This window comes from Anomalospiza imberbis, chromosome 2 (genome assembly GCF_031753505.1).
Source record: "Anomalospiza imberbis isolate Cuckoo-Finch-1a 21T00152 chromosome 2, ASM3175350v1, whole genome shotgun sequence".
In the NCBI taxonomy this organism is placed as follows: Eukaryota; Metazoa; Chordata; class Aves; order Passeriformes; family Viduidae; genus Anomalospiza; species Anomalospiza imberbis.
The window spans coordinates 87,606,834-87,627,853 of record NC_089682.1 but is presented as its reverse complement, the minus strand read 5'-3'; the positions used below and the strand labels follow the sequence as shown (position 1 = coordinate 87,627,853).

General features: G+C 37.5%; 1 protein-coding gene across 3 annotated transcripts in view; it reads left to right on the top strand.

Annotated features, from left to right (window-relative positions):
• NAA16 (N-alpha-acetyltransferase 16, NatA auxiliary subunit) overlaps nt 1-21,020 on the top strand; it is a 63,244-nt gene that overhangs the window by 34,112 nt on the left and 8,112 nt on the right. Inside the window, exons 10-14 of one of the 3 annotated variants that reach the window (XM_068182250.1) lie at nt 16,796-16,868; nt 17,110-17,279; nt 17,646-17,798; nt 19,632-19,760; nt 20,240-20,453. In XM_068182250.1, coding sequence (XP_068038351.1) covers nt 16,796-16,868; nt 17,110-17,279; nt 17,646-17,798; nt 19,632-19,760; nt 20,240-20,453 — 739 coding nt within the window. Of the gene's footprint in view, nt 1-6,187; nt 6,360-16,795; nt 16,869-17,109; nt 17,280-17,645; nt 17,803-19,631; nt 19,761-20,239; nt 20,454-21,020 lie in introns of those variants that run through there. The other 2 variants (XM_068182248.1, XR_010996559.1) reach the window with 2 other exon arrangements.

Below are 21,020 nucleotides of genomic sequence, written 5' to 3'. Positions count from 1 at the left end.
AAAAATATAAAAATACTTTAAAAAATTTTGCCAGCTGTTCAGTATTCTGAGTCTAGTTCTATACCACGCTGTAGCATAAAATTACTCTAATATTGGAATAAGGAGAGGGGCATTGAATTGCAGGATGAACAGTACGATAAAGGCCATTTGAGTCAATGTCAGCTTATTTTTTTTGTAATATTGGCAATTGATTTTGTACATGTTATGTGCATGAGAAAGGAGTAAAAGGAGTTAAGATGTAAAGAGTTCAAGTTATTTCTCAAGTGATAATTGTTACTTTGCTCCCTGTCTGTAGATACCAAAGGCACACACTAATCACTTCCTGACTTGCTACACTGGTACACTGCCAGATTCCATGTCTTTCCAACTGAAGGCAAGGTCAATTGGAGGATGATAGAGACTGCGGGACTCAGTCTTACACTGTTTTCCAGTGTCTCATTCAAAGGAAGTTTATACAATATAGACTGTGTTCGGTGGCACATCATTGCTGATACTCAGTCATAGATCACTTTTTATCTGCAAAATATTAGAGAAATCATTTGATGGAACACTGTCTTGATGCCTTTGTGTTTAAAAAAATACTTGAAGTATAATGTTCATCACTACCAGTTTGTTTCAGATGATTCTTGAAGTAGCCACTGTATGCTGTGAAGAAATTAGCTATGCTTTCCTTCTATTCATTATATGGCAACCTGAGGCTTTCTAAATGTGAAAACCCTTGGTTATAATGAAGTAATGTAAATTAGTCTGGCTACATAAAGGCAAAATTCACAAATGTAAAAAGCAGTGCACCAGATTCTATTCACCTATGAGAAAGGAAATGGCTGATCTGAACATGAGCTGAAAACTTCCTCTACAGGTTACTAGTGTTAAAGAACTTGCATTCTGAGCTTGATATTAATTTTTCTCACCTAATCTTGGGTTGGGTCAACTTCTCAAATACCAGCCTTTGCCTGTTTGTACAGTTCCCCTTGAAACACATTCTTGGTTCTGGCTATTGTTTAAGACTTCCTGAGAGAACACTGTGAATGTCTTACTGCTCTACAAAACTCTCAAAGTTCATTCCATGTTTGTTTGTTTCTCAGACCTTTTCACCCCATATTAACTTCATTTGGATAATTTCTGTCATAAAATGGAAAAATTCTGGGGTAAGAGTTACCTGTAAAGGCAAAACACTCTGTGATAAACAACATCATGGTGGTGTTGATACTAAATCTGCAGTTTAAACTTTACTCTTCATGTATTGCATCTATGACTTTAATTGGTAGATACAGCACATGCCTCATCTTCCTGGGAGGAATACCTGTCCCAAGCAGGTACTTAAGTTTCTTTTACCTTCTCAACTGGCATCTTCATATCTGCTAGCACCAAGACAAACACTGGATATGGTGATATTTATCTTTTCATCTTCTTGGACACTTTTGCTCCTCTGATAGGACACTTTTTAAATTAGGAGACTCAAGGCACCTGCATACATTCTGTAATTGCATACAACACAACAGCAGTGCATTGCTCAGCTGATGCCTAGCTGGTGCATGTAATGCTGTCTTGATGATAGCTGTGTTTATTCTTTTACATGTACAAGAGTCAATTCCTGTTACGTATCAAGGAGAAGCAGAAGATAGCAATTGTCGGTGACTAAATTGACAACTTTGCTGTTATGCTAAAAATATAGCAAACAAATAAAAATACAACTTCACACTTCTTCATGAGACAGAATCTAGTAAAATTCACAGTACCTTCCATGATATTGTTTTTTGTCATCTTTTCTAACAAGATTCTCATTTCAAGCTCAACACTTCTGGTAAATCTTCCAGTAGTCTTCTAAGAGTTGCTGATGAAGTATCAGATTTGGTATATCAAGGCAGCAGAGAACGTACATCACTTTTGTGATTTTTAAGGGTATGTGGGTGTCACTTTAATTGCTTTCTTAAATACATGCATCTTGGTACTGGAGGACAGAATGTCTAAACATACTGGATATGCACATGAAACTTGATTGGGATGCATCTTCAACTCTTAGCAGAGTTAGACAATGTAATTGTACTTCTACTCAGTCTTTGAGAGATCATCATGATGGGTGGAATTTGCTAAGGTCTGGAGGAGAGTGAATGTCTCCTGTTTTCAAGTACAAAAAGGAGGATCTGAGGAGTTATAAGCCAGTGAGGTTGATCTCAATCTTTGTGAAGCTGATAAGGCAAATAATCCTGGAAACCATTACCAAAGGACAGTAGGTAGGATGGATTTGTGATGGGGAATTCATGCCTGATTAACTTAATAGCCTTCTGTAACAAAATTACTATCTCAGCATACAAGGGGACAGCAGCTGATCCTGTGTATTAGCAAGGCTTTTGGCACCATCTGTGATAACACAGACAACATGTTGAAGTACATCTTAGTAGACAGTAATTTGTAGTGAAAACTGAACTGCCAGGCTTAGTGTTGTCATCTGCTGCATGAACTCCAGCTGGTGTCCCCAAGTAGGTAACACTGGGGCCAGTAGTGGGGAACATGCTTGTGTAGTGACTTAGTTCAGCCTGGCAAAAGAGAAGGCTTAGATGGAATGTTGTGTATGTAACTGACTGAAGGCAGGAATGAAAAAAGACAAGGCAGATGCTTCTCATTGGTGCTCAGAGACAAGGTATTATATACATGAATTAAAATACAGGAGAATATTTGAGCAAAAGAAAAGACAAAATTGTCATAGAGGTTGTCAAACATAGGGACAGGTTGTTGAGAGAAAGTGAAGTTGCCTTCTTGGAGGTGGTCAAAATGTGACTGATCAGGGCCTGGAATAGTCTGCTTCAGCTTTCCCTGTTCTGTAACAAGCAGTTAGACTAGGCAGTCTGTAGAGGTCTCTTCAAACCTTCAGGATTCTTAATATTCTTACTGTGTTTCACAAGTCCAGGACCAGCTTGTTGCTGTTTACTTGCCAACAGGCAAGCTTGTCTGAACTGCTACTGCAGTGCCAGGGCAAGTGCATTTTATGTAAGTAAATGACAGCACTGAGACACTACAGTAAACAGTGCAGAGGCACAGTCAAGACTGACATGCTGATATGCATGAATGGCTGTATACAGAAGCACTGAAATCCCTAATCCATATACTGTAATTTGGAATCTCCAGTTGTGATTTGTATATCCATTTGCCAGCAGAGCCCTAATCACTTCCTAGAGTTTCTTGCTTCAGGTTATTCACAAAGGGAAAAAAACTTGTCACAGAATCTGCCTTTTAGAAATGGATTAACTTCAAAACACAGCTGAGTAACTGCAGACCCACATTAGGTTTGTGTTAAATGTGAGTAAATGCATGGTTCACCACAGGTCACATGAAGCATGTGATGAAACCGATGCTTCAAGGTAGGCCAAAGAACAGGTTGTTTAATAAAGAGTGCAGTGGGGTTAGGCTGAGGACGTGATCTGCAGATCACATATGATTGTTTCCATTTGGTCCTTCATCAGCCTTGATTTTGGAGCTCTCAAAGTGGCACATATGCTATCTGTCTTTATTTCTGCAAAATTTCACAGTGCAAATTCTAATAGAAAGTGTTGTACATTTGGTATTTTGTCATTCATCATCTGCTTGTAGTCTCAATTAAAGAAAAAGAGCTGTGTAAAAAATACTTCTAGCTTAGAAATCAGCAATCATTTGGCCAGGCTGTTGATGTAGATGCTCACTAAAGATGAGTTTGCCCCCATCTAGATGATGAAAGAAAAGTGGAGGACAAAATACTAATAAAAGTCTAATAAATAATTGCATCCAGATTAATTTCTCAGGTCAGATAGCTCATATTCACTTTGAGTAGGTTTCTGCTGATGGAGTCAGTTTCTTCTGGCAAACCTGCTGGTGTTGTAACATTATGCAGCAGGGACTGTTGGTGTGGCACTGGTGGGAGCAGGTTGCTGTTGCCCCTACCCTTGATGTACTGTGTAAGTGCACAGCTGTTGGGAGATGCTCAGTGGTGCGGTTGTCTGAGGCTTGACAGATGTTGTATGGAGGTTATAAATGAGGTGCTGTGCTTTAGAGATCAGGACTTCACTTTTTAATAACTGATTCAGTCACCTATATTTGCTATTCCCAGTACCTGGTGCCTTACTGTGATCTACAGTGGCAACTACAATGCCATATGTTTAAAGAGAAAATGGCCTTTAGCTCAAAAAATAGCTTATTTTATGGGAGTGATAACACAAGTCCCATGAGCTGTCATCCTCATCTTGGAGTTTTAATATATAGAAATTCTGCTCCAGAAAAGTTCTTGCTCTTTCTATACAGTGTTTTTTGAAGGGGGGAATAAAAGACACATAATTTATAGGACTCCAGCAGATTATGCTCTTAGGGAGCTGATTTATGAGTCTCATGGCAATTCAGAGTGGATTCTCTAAGAGCCCTGACTTGCAGACTGAGTAGTTCACATTCCCAATTGTGTGTTCCACCCTGCCATATTTGCTGAAAGAACAGTGCAAGTGCTTGGGTGCCAGTGTCTAAGTCTGTACAGCTTTAAATTTGTACTCAGTCTTTTTCTTTGTATGTTGTGCTAATAAGCTAAAAGTGGAGTTGCTCAGCAAAGTGTTTCTGCAAAGCCAAATTTGAAAAGATGCATGGATTAAAGATGTGAAAAAAAGAAAAGAATACTAGCTGTCCTAATTTGCAAGGTCCACAGACATGACTTAAAAAAAAAATCTGGGAGGTGCTTGTGCGTAGTGGGGCCAATTATGATAGTGTGTTTTGAAGAATTGTAGTTAATTCTGAAAAAAAGTAGTTTCTTAAGAACATTTAAGACATGTAGTTCTCATATTGCCATTAGAGATTTATTCACTTGATATTCTTGATCTTGCCATAAAATACTAAGTTTTTTGCATCATCAATTCATAAACATACTTGGAGGTAACATGTATTTTAAAGTGAATTTCTGGTCTTTGTGACTTTTAACCAAAGACTATGTAGTAAGAATAGTAGGTGGCTAATTACAGTGAACTAATTCTATGCAGGAGAGATACATGGGAGGATAGCAGGGAGGCTATAATAAAAAAACTTCATCCAACATAAAGAAACGCACGTGGTTGTGTTTTGGGGGTTTTATTAACAAGATAACTACTATATTTATATTTTTAAAAGCTGTGTTTTAAGTAACATTACAAAGTTGTAGAGGAAAGCAGAGGATTTTTACTTATAGTTGATATTTCTGTAATGGTATGAAGAATTTAATTTTCATCATTTGTTGAGACTTTTTGGAATAATCACCTAAACTACTACTGTGTGAATGAAAGGTTTTGAAACGTGACTGTATATATGGGGGTTTTTATATGCTGAGAAACATGGAACGTTTACAAGGAAGATGTCTCAACACAATATAGTCTGTGTGTAAATTTAAGTACTGTGCTATGGGTGTCTTAGTCTCTTGTGCAGGCAAAGAGATTTACTATCTAGCTGCTGGGCTTTTCTTTTATGCTACAAGTGGTTTCCTAGCTTTTATACTTTGCTTTGTGCTGTAGTATCTGAAGTTTGTTATTATAAAAATATTGATATCAGCAAAGTATAGCCATTTTTCCTGAGTTTTCTTGATTTATGTGAAACTTTAAATTTAAAAAGCCTACTGTATAACATGGAGGATTTTAAAATCTTTTTATCAGTTTTTTTTTAGCTTCTAATTAGCAAGAGTACTGGACTAAATGACATTTATCCTACTGATAGCTTTCTGCTTGAACAAAATTTGCGTAGTTGGTATAATTCTTATGTCAGGATTAAGCTGTAGGCTTTGTATGTTTGAGAAGCAAAAACTAGGATTTAGGAGTGCCACTTTATTATTATGAGTTTTGTTGTTTATGCGAAGTTACTGCCCAGGGTGAATATAACTGTGGCTCTTGGCCAAATGTTTCTGCTGGAAGCTAGTAACCTGAAGTGTAAGCAATTTCATGAAATAAAGTAATTTTCACATTCTATAAGCTACAGTCCAGCTGTATTAGAAATATCTGTAAAGAGCCTCATTTGTTACTCTTCCTCACAAGAAATGGATCTTGAAGTGCTACCCTCACCTCTTCCCCAGAAAATTCTCTTTGTACTTGATCAATGCTCAGAAGTCCTCTTTGGTTCCCCATACATGCTGGTCTCTGTATCCATGAGATAAAAAATCCAAAGAGTGAAGATCTTCAATTAGTCAACATCAAGGTTTACGTCGATTGTGTTGCAGGTGCATTGGTTGATTCCATTGAAGCTCGACATTAGTGCACATGTGCCCTTTTTCTGAGTATCTAAAATCATGGAGACTGTGAGGAAGTACTGGATGAGAGAAAATGTCTGGCTGGAAGAAACATCAGAAACAACAGTCTCAAAAAAAGGTGTAAGACTGTCTACACAGGAAGGTAGGCTGTCTTCAGTGAAGATCTTTCTTTAACCTTTCTGGAAAGAAGGCATATTTCTTCCTTAATGTGGAAAGCTAAAGCAATATAAATCAAGTTGCCACTGTTGGTTGATTTTTATTCATTTATTTTTTAGTTAGGTGTGTTCTCTGCAGATTATTGGTGGATTACTTAAGGAAAAACCATTAGTTCTGTTAGGAAACTCTGCATTTTAAGAAGAAATCATTCTGAAAGATTAACCAAGGACAGCCCTTTGTTCATACTGGCTCCATCATTTCAAGTGTTCAGGAAGTAGTGTCTTTGAGTTAAAATTCCAGAAGGGGTGATCTGGTAAGTGGACTTACCCGGGATCTGGCTGGCAACTGGTACATTCATAGTGAAAGACCACATTTGTATTGTGCTGCTGGATCATAAGGAGGAGTAAGGAAATATTTTAAAATAAGTAGAGGAAGGAGCAGGCTTGGAAATGTCATTGTAGGTACAGCAAGGATACAATGCTTCCACTCTGCAGTGAGAATGGGGAGTGTAAAACATGCTGATGGCTGACAGTTAGGTCTGTGAGGTAACGTGAGCTAGGAGCTGACAGGTGTAGCAGTTGATTTATGAACTATTTTATCAGGAGAGCTTTTTTAGTTTGATCTATATTGGGATTAAACTGTTTGGAGGCTAACAAGAAATGCTCTAGGTATCTCAGCTCATGATTTCTCCGACTGATGTTTTGCTCATGTGAAATTATTTTCTTTCTTTAGTGCAGTCCCCAGACCTGTCCAAAAGTTTTCAGAAAACCAGATTCTCATTAAATGAGTTGTGTGATGTCATTTAGCCAGTGTCATCCTGGCTAGAGTATTGATGTGCTCTGAGTTTGTATTTGTATTGTACTACAGCTGCTATAAATTTTCCAATTGATTATGCTTGTACCTAGCATTATTTTTAAGGGCACGTTGCTTCACCAGAGCAAGCATACAGAATAGCTGTTACAAGTTAATTTTGAATGACAAATGCAAACTGGACTCTCTTAGATAAATGGAGGATTTTTTTTTCTTCTGGAGTTCGGTGTTTCAGACAGCCTGTGTGTTCATTTGTGCTATTGACACTGGAAAAAGTATCACTTGTTTTATTTCAAGATTAGCTGTTAGCAGTGCTAGCAGCAATGGGCACCAATGATTTTAAATATGGTAGTGCAAAATTACTGCTTTATGGTTAGTCAGTCCTTACAAGCTGGTAGCCCTGTGGCAAAATTGCCGAGAGTAAATGTCTGCTTAACCACCGCACTCTGAGAAATGCTGAAGTTGGTGACTCACCAGGATACCAGAAGATGTGTGTTCTACTGCAGTTTATGTATTTTTGTCTTTCCCTGTGTTACATAAGCATATGCACACATTTAAAAATGGTTTTCTTAGGGAAGCAGAAGGGAGTATTGATGGCTCAGTTGAATAAATTTAAAAATAGGGATGTACCTACATGTGAATTGCTGTTAGTTTTAAAGCAACTATTTCATTGGGTGTTACACAAAACAGTAAAGCTGCATCCTTGATACTGTATATGTCAAAGATAAACAAGAAATTTAAGGTGACTTGTGTTAAGTAAAAGGCTGCTTGTCCTGTGTTTCTGGTTTGATTTTCATGGTGTGAAGGTTGTAGAATATTTTTTGATTGTGACTTTTTTTAATTGCATTCAGATGTTAGCCTAATGTACAAGCAATGGAAGTTGTCTGTATGAGCCTGACTAGGCTTTCACAATTGGAATAATTAATTTGAATATTTTCTGGGGCTTGTTCATAGCACATTGGATGAGGGAAATCTGTGTCTGCTATATAAAAAGTTGTGGAGCAGAAACTTTTCAAGTGAGACAAAGGAAGCAGTTGCAAGTAAGTTAGTGTATAGCTGCCGTGACTGAAATTTGAAATATTCAGTCATTTGCATACCCTACACCTTTTACTTTTTACACTGATAAATCTGAATGTTAATATTTTATGTTTGAAAGCAGGTAGATGGGACATTTTTTAAATAATGGAGAAATGTTGCTTACAGAAAAAAATCAAAATCAACCAGTCTGAGCCTTGTTGAAGAATTTTTTGGTTCTTCTCTAAACTGTCTAAGCTTATAGATGCTGTGACCTTAGATATTAATTTATATAGACTTGTAAGTCATAGGAAATGCAACGTTTTAGGTGGCTATCTGTGAACACCTTCCTGTGTAGATCACATTGGGAAAGCGTGAAGTCAGACCTTTTGTGCAGAGCACACTGGCTTGTGTGTTTGGCATGTTTTATTCTTTGTCTGGATAAAAAGTAGATCTCAATTTATGCCAGTTGCCTCTTGGCTATAGATGAAGATGTTCTTGTCTTCATTAGGCTGTAGTTAAACACTTTAGGAAAAGTGTAGCTGCCCTTTCCTCCTGCCCCTTTCACCCCCATGTAGTTAAGGAATTTATGAGTTTTTTTTCTTTTTGAGTCTATTGGCAGCTTCTTTATTTGGAACTTCCCTTTTCCATCCAGAAAGGTATGGTCAAAGTGCCTTGGACTGAAATACCATTAATAATGTGATGGGGCCATGCTAGATAGAGATTATCAGAAGTGTGCCTCTGCTACCATTCTGAAGTATTTCTACAGGCCTGAAAATTCACATCTGAGCATCAGCATTTGTAAGGATGGGAACTTCAGATTGCAGATTTGCCATATGGGCAGAGCTTAACTGAGTCTGAACCTGGGATCCTCCATCACAGTGTTTCCAGAGACCCTTCTCAAAAAGGGAGTACAAGTTCCCTGCCAGGCTGTATGCTGGGCTCATCCATCACAAGCAATCAAGTAACCTTTTCCAGGGAGACTATGAAAGTGTCTCTGTGAGCAGCAGGAGACATTCTTGTTTGTGCTGTCATTGTGTCAGAGCTTTTTCTAGTGCTAAGCTGTTTCTGGGGGAGGTTCAGTTTAGAATGGTGTGGAAACCATAGAATCAAAAAAGAACAAGGAACCAGTTTATTATAGTGGGAATCTTCATTTTTTTGTGGGTTTAGCTTTCAGCTCTATTGTGTTGGCTGGCTTTGTGTGTGTGTGTGAATTATTAGCACTGTCTCAGAAATGGACTGATACTGGAGAAAGCTCAAGGGCTTGGTTTGGTGTTAACTGTGTGCCATAGACCAGCTGCAAACCTGGTTCAAAATGTTATCATCAAAAACCTTCTCCAGAACACTGAGCTAGCAACTGCATTATGTTTTTTCAGTTTTAATTTATTTGGTACTAAGCACATTAGTGTTACTCAGGGTGTATTGATACCACTTCTGCATGATGTGGTACTGATACCTCTTCATACACCTTCTTATTACTCTCTTAGATAAAATCTTGTTGTAGCAAAGACTTCAAGTATTGACATAGGACCCTTGTGGACTGTTTTTATTGTTGCTTCTCCATTTCCCAAGAGGCATTTAGAGTATTGCCTCAGGGCATACACTAGATATTTCTTTGTATTGTGAAAGATATTCCTAATTTGGTCACAAGGACTTTCTGTTAATGTCAACATGGTTTTCTGGCGCAAGGATAACACTGAACTGCTGTTAAAAGGCTGTTTATCATTCAGTCTCTAGGTATCTCATTTTTCCTAGATGATGAGGACTGACAATTTTGAAGTTGTACAACAGCAGTTTCCTTTGGATACTCTGTAGCAAAGCCATTTGCAAATGGTTTCTAAATATCTCAATCTGTCAATATGGAGATACCTAGATACAGGTGGTTTAGATATTTTGGTAAGTGCAGCTATTTTTCAATTTCTCAAATAGGCATTAATTTAATGGATTCTGCTGGGCTGGAAAAGCAGTGTCACAGACTCAACAAAACTCCATATTCCTCAATAAAGAACACTATTCTTGTGGAACCAGAAAGCTTTCACTTTCAGCGCTACTACTAGCAAAGCCAGTGTAGGGAGATACTGGAAAAATTCATTTTTACTTTGAGATGTAAATCTAGGGATCGATTGATTCAGCTTTGAGACTTATTTTTCTGCTGTTCAAGTGGAGTTTTTGCATCTGAGGAGTTGGTTTTTCAAAAATAACTACTAAATTGATTCAGAGATGTTTGCTGATGATAAAGCAAGCGCTGCTTTGGGATCAGTTTCTGTGCCTGGCAGGACCAATGTTGTCAGCACCATGCATTATTGGCAAGAAACAAGTTTTCTTAAGGAAAGATGCTTCTGTGGAGAATTCTCTACTTAAGCGGAAATGTCATTCAATCTCAACTTTCAAGGACAGATGACATAACCTTTCCTTGAAGGGCAAGAACACATGCTCTTTTTTTCCCTTGTGTGCATTGTTTTGCCTTAAGTGAAAATGCAACATGATGAAATACTGCCTTTGCAGGTTGGTTTCTGCATTCCTTCTCCTGCTCCAGAGCTTCAGAACCACCTGAAAAATCCATCTTCTCAGTGGTGAAGACCACCCATATCAACACTTTGAATCATAAGAAGCTGCCTGCCATCTGAGTGAGATTGTCAGATTCCAGATTAGAGAACATCTGTTTTAGGAATCGTCCTGCTTATTTTACAGCACAGAATACCTTCCTCCTGTGGAGGATAAGCAAGTTCCTCCCAGTTGTTTTCCCTCTCTTTTCCGGGCTTTTCTGCATTAGATGTCCTTTTGCTAGAACAGTAGAAGTGCTTTATCAATATAAGATTATATTCTTGTGAAATTACTCCCTTCTTTTGAAGGAGGAAAAAAAGTTTGGCAGCAAACCATTGCCCTTCTCAGGAAAGTGCTACAGTTGTCTTTAAAATTGGCTGTGTATTGAAATTCAGAAAGTAATGCTCCATGTAAATGGTCTGTGAAATGAAGGGCCTGCTCAATAGAGAATACATCTGATCCTTGTACCAAAATATAGTGTTTCAACTTTCAGGCTGCTAACTATTTGGAAGATACCTGCTCAGTAATACCAAGGCAGTTTTGATTCCTGAAAGTGACAGGTCTTTTTCCTGCAACTGAAGGTTGATGTACTTCAGGATTGAGTTCTGTTGCATAGGTAGGGAATAAGAAGCACCCAGACTTTCACTGTTTTTTCCAGTCTGATACTAGATGGCTTTTGAATGTAGAATGATTCTTCTGTATCATCTTTCTCTTATATTTTTGATCAGGAGCTTTGTGAGACAGGTGAACCCGAGTAGGTGACATTTTTATTTTTCCAGTACTTATCTGCTCTAATTACTACCAAATAAGTACCCAGAAGTTGCTTAAGAGAAGCATTGGTAGGTCACCTGCTGAAAAACTTGTCTAGTTTTTCTCCTCTAGCCCTTTTTAGGAGGTTATGAGAAGGATTAGCCAAAGTTTTCTGACATGGAAGAGTCTCCAGTTTAAGGGGGTTGCAAACTTATGGAATGCATTGAATTCTGCTAGAAGATCAAGGTACAATATTACACTACAATATTGGATACTGACATTTAGGAAGCTTGTAGACTTGACACTAAGGTGAAACTGTTTTCTGAGACAGCAGCATCGTCTTCTTAGAGAGACTGTTTGCTGTTTATAGGAGTAGGCTGCAGTGGACTGTGCTTGAAAGAGAATAAAGTGACTTTCCTTAACACACAGAACACACACTAGGTTGGAAGAGACCTTCAAGATCATCAAGTCCAACTCATGCCCCAACACCTCAATTAAACCATGGCACGGAGTGCCATATCCAGTCTTTTTTTAAACACATCCAGGGATGGAGATTTTACCACCTCCCCAGGCAGACCATTCCAGCACTTTATCACCCGTTCTGTAAAAGACTTTTCCTAATAGCCGACCTATATTTCCCTTGGCGCAGCTTAAGGCGGTCTTCTTGTTCTGTCAGTTGCTGCCTGAAGAAAGACCCACCTGACTTCAGCCACCTTTCAGGAAGAGAGTGATAAGGTCACCTCTGAGTTTCCTTTTCTAGAGGCTAAACACCCCCAGCTCCCTCAGTCATTCCTCATAGGGCTTGTGTTCCAAGCCCCTCACCAGCCTCATTGCTCTCCTCTGGACACACTCCAGTGTCTCCATGTCCTTCCTAAACTGAGGGGCCCAGAACTGGACACAGCACTCAACGTGCAGCCTCACCAGCGCAGAGTACAGCAGAAGAATGACCTCCCTGCTCCTGCTGGCCACACTATTCCTGATACAGGCAAGGATGCTGTTGGCCTTGGCCACCAGGGCACACTGCTGGCTCATGTTCAGCTGGTTGTTGACCAGCATCCCCAGGTCCCTTTCTGCCTGGGCACTGTCCAGCCACACCATCCCCAGCCTAAAACGTTGCAGGGGGTTATTGTGTGTACATCTCAGTACCAGTATTCAAAGTTTCCTTTTTGGTCATTTGCCTTTGAGAACAGAGCAGATCATACGAAATGTATCCTCAGGAAATAAAAAGATGGGGACTCAAACCTGTGCCAAATGTCAACACGTGGATTGCTTCCCAAACTGCCTTTATATGGTAGCTTTTGACTTGTGTTTGTGCTGGAAGTGCTAGTAACTTCTTAGGGAATTCTAAAAGGAGCAACTGAAAACAAAAATACTTAAATGAAGTGTTTGTAACTGATAAATTAACAAACTGAATTCTTTAAAAAAATTACTATTGACACAGCTTAAGTCTAACCACTTCATAGTACATTACAATAATTCAATTCCTCTTTTTGCAATTGTTTCATTGAAGGAAATGCTGTATTGGTATTTGGAAGGTTGTCATTGAAATAGAAGTCTATTATAGTTTTAATAGGATAAGGAATCTAGTTATTTTGTTTCCATAAATAAGCCAGAGAATTTAAGCCTTTTACTTGAAAAATTTGCATCCTTGCTTTGTGGTAGTGGACTGTTGAGTTTGTCTTCCATTATGTATTTCACCTCACATTTGTCATTTCATTCAACTTAATTCCATGTAATAACATGGAATATAGAAAAAAAAATCAAGCTAAAATTTAAGCTACTGTAGTTCCTGTCTTTTGTTTTTACCTTTGATAGGCCTCTTTTTGTCTAAAGAAAAATTTCTGTAGCAGGAGTTATTTTGTATATGGCATCACATTTAGCACAGATTTTGATTTCATGACTGGCCTATAGGTGCCACTGTGATAGCTATAAAAGATGGTACAAGAATTCTGGTCATCACCTGTTTACCTGGAAAACAGTCCCTTAGGCTGTCCCTTACAAAAGAGAACACAAAACATATCTTGGTGTAATCAGGTAATTACAAACTAGTGCTCACAGAAAAGGGTATTTCAGAGTTGGGATTTAAGTCAATTGGATTCTTGTTACTTATAATTTTACAAGAAATTAAGGTGTATGTGCATTATATTTATTGCAGTCTGTTTGCATTTCTCAAACCATTCATTTTAAGATGTTTACTCAAAGTTTACTTACAAAATTGTCCTTTCCAATGGAAATAAACTGCACAGGAATGGAAGCATTGCCACCTTTGTGGAGTCTTTGGTTGATCTTCCACCAAGTGTGGAAGATTTTTTTTAACTTTCAGGATTACTACAGTTGGCAAGAATATATAATGGTTTGCGAGCATGTACAATTTCAATCTTTAGGGTATAGGAGGAAAAATGAGCACTTCATTTGTTTGTGCAAATGAGAAGGCCAAAGCCCATTTCCTCCTTCTAAGATTCCTCTGCTCAGCTCATTGTTCTCCATAATGAATGGAAGGTGTAGATAGTGACCTGTGAAAAGGTTTAAAGCTTGAATTTTGATTAAGAGGCTTCTGAAACTGGTGACTCCAGGAATCAATTCAGTCTTTTTGTAATGAAATGAGAGATTTGTTGATGACTTCAGCTATACTTTTGTGATACCTTAAACTTTCTTAGCTCAAGGGCAAGAGAACAAACACATTGGTTTCCTAGAATAATTCTATTTGAAATTAGCTTGTGATCAGTATCATGGTGTTTCCAGATACCTCTGCTCAATTTTTGGAAATTATAAAATTATGATGAATGCTGTGGCTTTTACAAATAGTGAAATATTATTGCCTTTAAGATGGCAGTGATAACTCTAGAATACAGATAATACAAATTCAAGAGAAAGATTTTGCAATTTAATTTGCAATTAATATGGATACAGAACTTATGGTTCATATTTCCAGATCATTTGCTCCCTGAAGTGCCACACCTACCTGGAATTATTTTCCTAAATTACTAGCAAGAGACTGAAGCATAAGCGTAAAAAGTAAGGGAGAAAGATACTGCCATTTTCATTGAGCATGTCTGCAATAATCCAGCTACTCCGTTTGCATTTTCTTAGCTGTTGCTTTCACTGAATACTTGTTTCCAAATGTATTGTTCATAGTAGCTTCCAGAATGACAATTACAGTGTATTTTCTTGAGCTGCAAAAGCCAAAACCACTGCAGACTTCTGAATTTGGAAGAACTTGGTATATTTTACAACAGATCACATCTTGGTATTCTGCATCTCCTCAAGATTCAGAGTATTTTATTTCACTGTTAATGTCAGCTGATTGAAGACCCTCATACAAGGATGTCCCAGGTCTGCCCACTGCCATTGCCTGCTGATGGAATGAGCAATTGGGCATTGTTGCACTGAGGTGGAACAGGGAGGAAATCACTTGTAACCCTGGATACAGTCACTAGCACTCAGCCAAAGCACGTGTGGATCAGGGACGGTGATGCCATTCTTTTTGGTGGTGGCTTGATCTTTGTCCAGATGTGAAGCTGTACTCCCAAGTGTGCAGTAATTTAAACATTTATATGGAGAATTTGGTGGTGGGGTGTACTTATTCAAGAAATGAAGCAGTCTTTCTCCCTTTACGCACCATTCATTGATAATGAGGTTAGTGGCAGCCAGATGAGGATAACTTTGGGAATACTTGGAAATTGTGGTGAAAATCAGCAAGGAAATAACACACAGTTACGTATACATACTGCAACCCTGCTACCTGAAGCAGATGTTTCTGCTTTTAACCTTTTTTTTAGAGAAAAGAATCTTCAGATATTTTCTGAGGGTGTTGATTTCTTCCAGTGAACAGATGTCTGAGGCAGGCCAGAGAGCAACTAAATGTATTTGTTTGCCTTCATCCACTTACTTGTGACTTCTTCACATTCCTTATCTCTTTGTAGTTATTTTGAAGTCCAGTAACATTTTATTATATTTTATGAGATTTTGCTACTGAAACTCATTTCTTATGAGATTTGCCCAGAGCTTTCCAGAATGTATGTGTTTATACATTTTATTACACTTTTGAGATATTTACAGTGGCTGTGTGTGTGACTTGGGCATGTCACTTTCTCTGCTCTCTTTGAAACCATTTTTGCCTATTGTGCTGAATTAGGTTAAATAAAGCGATATCCTTCAAACTGTATATTTTGCTCTTCTGGAACAAGGTTTATTCTCTTCTCCCTTCTCTCCCAAAGTGTATCTTGAAGTGAATGCATGCATTGTCAATTTGTGCTTTTTTAAATTTTGCTGTCTCCCTACAATTCTATTTTACTCTGTCAATCAGCTTTTTAAATATAGGATCATCTTTCTTTTAACCATTGAAGTTTTAGGTTTTTACTATTCTGAGATTTCACCTGATGGTGAATATAGCCATTATCCTGCTGTGCTTACTGTCAGGTCTTGTTTTTAAGTCCCTTCTGTGTTTTGGGCATATATACATAGATCATATTTTTACTGTAATATTGTTCTTGCTCCCTAAAGAGGCTCATTGGTTATTTGCTGGATACGGCAGACATATTTCTAATGAAGATACAAAACAGGTTGAGCACTTCATAAAATGTTCAGAAATACTAAGTGGTGTTTTTGAGCCATGGACCTGGAATTGGAATAGTTGTCATGAAATGCACAGATCCTAACATTTGTACTTACTGTGAATGTCTGACCTGTATAGTGCGAGTTAAAAACTGCTTGGATGAGTTTTGAGTCTTAAACCTAGGAATGAAAACCCAATATTGTTGACAAGGTCTGATTTCAGGAAGTATTGTCCTTCAGTCAGTCAGTGTATAGATTTTTGTCAAAAGATGGAACCTGCATTCTAGGCAACAATACCTTTCAAACAAAACCAAAATCATTAATAGTACGGATCAACCTGCCAAAAAGCCACAGAAGTGTCTGTTTTGTCATTGTTATGGGAAGTTCATGCTTGGTCTTTTTCAAAACACCTTTCTTTTAATTTGCTCAGTTTCAATGCTTAAAAATGAATAGCATAGATTAAGTTAGACTTTGGAATTTTTACATAAGATACTAATCATATGCACTTGAATACTTTCTGCTGCCTGAGATCAATCCGTTTCCCTGCCGCATCACTAGTTAAAATGGGTGATTAAAATACCTACAAAAGGTGAAGTAAACTATGTGAAGATACATCCATTTTTTTCCCCAAATTAAGTAGTTGTTTTTGTATAGTTTCTCTAATTTGCTCAAGTATTCTTTTCAGTGTATTTGTTTCTGTTAAAATGAGAGTAAAGCAAAACTTAAGCACATACTGTTTTTTATATCTAGGTTTCTACAATACAGGAACTTGTTACTGGTTATGAAGCTTCTTTGAAAACTTGTGACCTTTTTAGTACATGTGGTAAGTTTCTATGGTCTTACATTAATTACCCTGTAACTACTAATACTGTTCATGGAAGTTATCAAGAACTTTTTGCAAAGAACTGATACTTTTTACAAAAAAATAGTTACTATATTTTCCAGTAAAAAAAATTCATTACGATAAATATTTGCTGAATTTGCCAAGCTTTGTTTTTGTGTTCATTTTTCAAATGCAGTCTTCAGCTTTACTGGTTATTGTAACCTTTCCCATTTTGTTGCAGAAAATGGAGAGAAAGAGCCCCCAACAACACTGCTTTGGGTTCGGTATTTCCTGGCACAGCACTTTGACAAACTTGGCCAGTGTTCTTTGGCCTTGGATTACATTAATGCTGCAATTGCAAGCACTCCAACATTAATAGAGCTATTCTATTTAAAAGCAAAAATTTACAAGGTAAAAGGGGAATTTGGACACGTGAAGTACCTAGTGTATTAAAAAAAAATATCGACCCATCACTCTGGTGTGAATGTGTGGGTAGTATTTCAGTTAACAGCTGTTATGGGCATCAGTTTTCATGCGGGTTTCTTTTTGGGCACTGTTTTGTTAGGAAGGAAATGAAAACCCTTTTGTTTGGGTTTTGCAAAGCCAGTCACAAATTACAGCGAATTGTAATTGTGAAAAAAATCTGGGAGTGGGAGGAGTGAGAATAACACTGGCTTTTGGTTCTGATGGAGAAATACCAGTAACAAATACAGATTTCAGGAGATGGTCTATAGCAGGCCTCTACTGAAAGTTAACTATTTCATTTCTCCCTAACAGCATGTAGGTAACATCAAGGAAGCTGCCAAATGGATGGATGAAGCACAGTCTTTGGATACAGCAGACAGATTTATCAATTCTAAATGTGCTAAATACATGCTGCGAGCAAATATGGTGAAGGATGCAGAGGAGATGTGCTCTAAATTCACAAGGGCAAGTATATTGCTTTGATTAAGAGGTGTTTTGCTTGCCTCTGGTAGTTTTTCACTCCTAACTTTTGATCAAATATCTTTTATTGATATCTAGTTTTATTATAATGTTCCTATGCCTGATGGTAAGGAACTACACAGAATCATAGAACAGTTTGTATTGGAAAGGGCCTTTTAAAGATGGAATAATCCAGTGCCACTGCCATGGATATGGACATCTTTGGCTATCTCAGGTTGCTCAAAGCTGCATCCATCCCAGTCTTGAACACTTGCAGGGAGAGGGCATCCACAGCTTTCCTGGGCAACTACAATCCAGCATATTGCCACATGCTCCTCACAGTAAAGATTTTTTTCCTTGTATCCAGTTTAAAGCTGCCCTCTTTTAGTTCAAATCTTTTGCTCCTGTTGATGTTGCTGCTGATCCTGGTGGAAAGTCTCTTCCTTTCTGTCTTCTGAACTTCCTTCATATACTGGCAGGCTGCTGTAAGGTCTTCTTCTCCAGGCTGAACCTCAACTCTCTGTCTTTTGATTTCTCATGGCCTTTCTCGGAATCTGTTCTGACTGACCCATGCCCCTCTTGTGCTGGGGGCCCCAGAGATAGAAGCAGTAATTCAGGTGTCTAGACCCACTAAATACTGGAAAAAATGATTGCTCAAGGGTAGTTGTCCAGGAGTATTTTTTATTGCCATACTTCAAAATACAACTTTTGAAATGCATCTGATGGATACCTTGTTGTTTCCCCTTTGGTACCATCTGATCTAGTTGCACAGGAATGTGTACTATACTCATTATGATTTAGTATTAACATAAATTAATTTACACTTGAACATTTCATTCCTTTAAGCTAGTATTACGCACAAAAATTGTGTTAAAACAGAGTCTATCCCTAAAAGATGGGATAAGCACTTTAAATTCTATTTTTTTGACATTGGACAAAATTTGGATTCATAAATATCAGATTTTCATATAATTTATGGAACTAAACATGATGACTACTTTGTGGGATATCCTGGAACACATAAATTAGGCTCCTTCATTCTTTTAAATTCTAGATGTGGTAACACTTGAAATTGGATTCAAGCTTGCTAGGTATTTCTAGGAATGATTGAAAATTTGATTACTAAAACTCGTCATGTTTGCATGTTAGAAATGTTAAAGTAAGAAAGAATTTTATCATAGACATCTGGAAAGACAGGATATCATCCTCAGTAACAGTAAATGTTGAATATAACTGGGTCTTTTTTCTGCTATAAAGACTCTTTTGAAAACCTAATGGCTAATATTAATGATATATGGGATGTTTTCCAGTTCGCTTAGTCTAGAGCATTACAACTATTATAAAGTCTCAACCCTAGGATTTTTTTTTTCTTGTCAGAATATCATGTATAAATCTAACTTCAATTATTTAGGCAAACAAGTTCTAAGAAATGTGTAATTGCTCATACTGCATGATAAAGCAGTGAATATATTGGTGGATGCCACTTACTTGATGAGGAAAAAACAGCTAAAATTGTTTGCTGAACTCAAGGAATATTTTTAAATAATGTTTTGTGTCCCCAAATTGTAGAAGTGAGACTGTGTGTACAAGCATGAGTTAATCTTAAAACCTGTTGAGACATTAATCTTCGAATAATTGGGTTTTTTTAATAATTTCAATCCATTACTTTCTATCTGGAGGAGCATGGCGTATCACGAGTCACTGGGTGTTCATTTCCTGTTGTATTCCAAGTACGTTGAAGGATTGATTGTTTGCTCCTAACAGCCTGAAAGCAGCCACAGTTGAAAGACGCAGCTGGTAAATTACAATAGCAAAACCTGATGATGACTCTTATTTCAGGAAGGAACTTCTGCTATGGAGAACCTTAACGAGATGCAGTGTATGTGGTTCCAGACGGAATGTGCCGCGGCTTATCAAAGGCTAGGGAAGTACGGTGATGCCTTGAAAAAATGTCATGAAGTAGAAAGGGTAAGTAGGTGCAAACACCACCCACTGCTTCCCTGGTATTTCTCATATGCAAATGAAGATATTTGCTGATGTAATTAGCACAGTTTTGTATGCTAGAAGCATATAAAACTTCTAGTATAATGACTTTTAACAGCAGGTTAATACTTGATGATTTTTTGTAACAGATGTCTTCTCTAGCTATTATATGAAAGACTATTACTGAAGTGAAAAGGTTTCAGTATAAAATACCATATCTTCTATGCATCTATTCCTACATTAACTTATGCTGACTTTAGTCTTTGAATAATCACATTATAACCTTTGTTAACTGAGATTTTTCCCAACCAATAGCTTCTCTTGAACAGTCAGTATTGTAAGGATATGTCTATACCTGTTAAACATTGTCTGTAAATAATATCAATTGTAACTTTATTCACCTATATCTAATAAAAAGTAGAGAAAGTAAAGGATGAGTAAATGAGTGTGGTTTTTTTTTTAAGCATTTTTTTGAGATAACAGATGATCAATTTGACTTCCACACGTACTGCATGAGAAAGATGACTCTCCGTGCCTATGTAGACCTTCTGAGATTAGAAGATGTGCTCAGGAAACATGCCTTCTACTTCAAGGCTGCTCGATCAGCAATTGAAATTTACTTGAAGCTCCATGATAATCCTCTTACCAATGAAAGCAAAGAGCAAGAAGTGAATTCAGGTATCTACACTTTAATGAAGGCTCATATGTCTGACGCATGTAAAAGCTTAAGCTAAGTAAGTTATGTGTTACAGAGTAAATAGAACAGAAGTTTTTCCTCTTTTCTGTTGCAGTAACTGAAAAGAGATCCTAGGTAACAGACTACAGTTTGCTCTGTTCATATCCCATTACTTTGTAGAACTAGAACATGAATAAATCTAGCTATAGTTTTGGAGTACTTGGGGAGGAGTGACATTTTAGAACATTAAAATCAGATTCAGTTCAGCCATTAGATAAATATTAAGTAATGAATTATGGAGCAATTAATAGATTTTGTGGAAAAGCAGTCTGAATTACAAGAATTTGATTTTGATCTCATGTATTTAATTCATTACATTGCAATACTAGTTACTACTGCATTAAGTTTTACCACTTTTCACACAACGTAAAAGACCAAAAGACCAAAAAGGACCAAAGAATAAATGGGTATATGTGTTAGCAATATTAATACATTTAGAATATTATTTAAAACTAGTATTAAATGGACAACAGACGTTCTTAGGAAGCCAGTGGGGTGTAGTTTGGAAA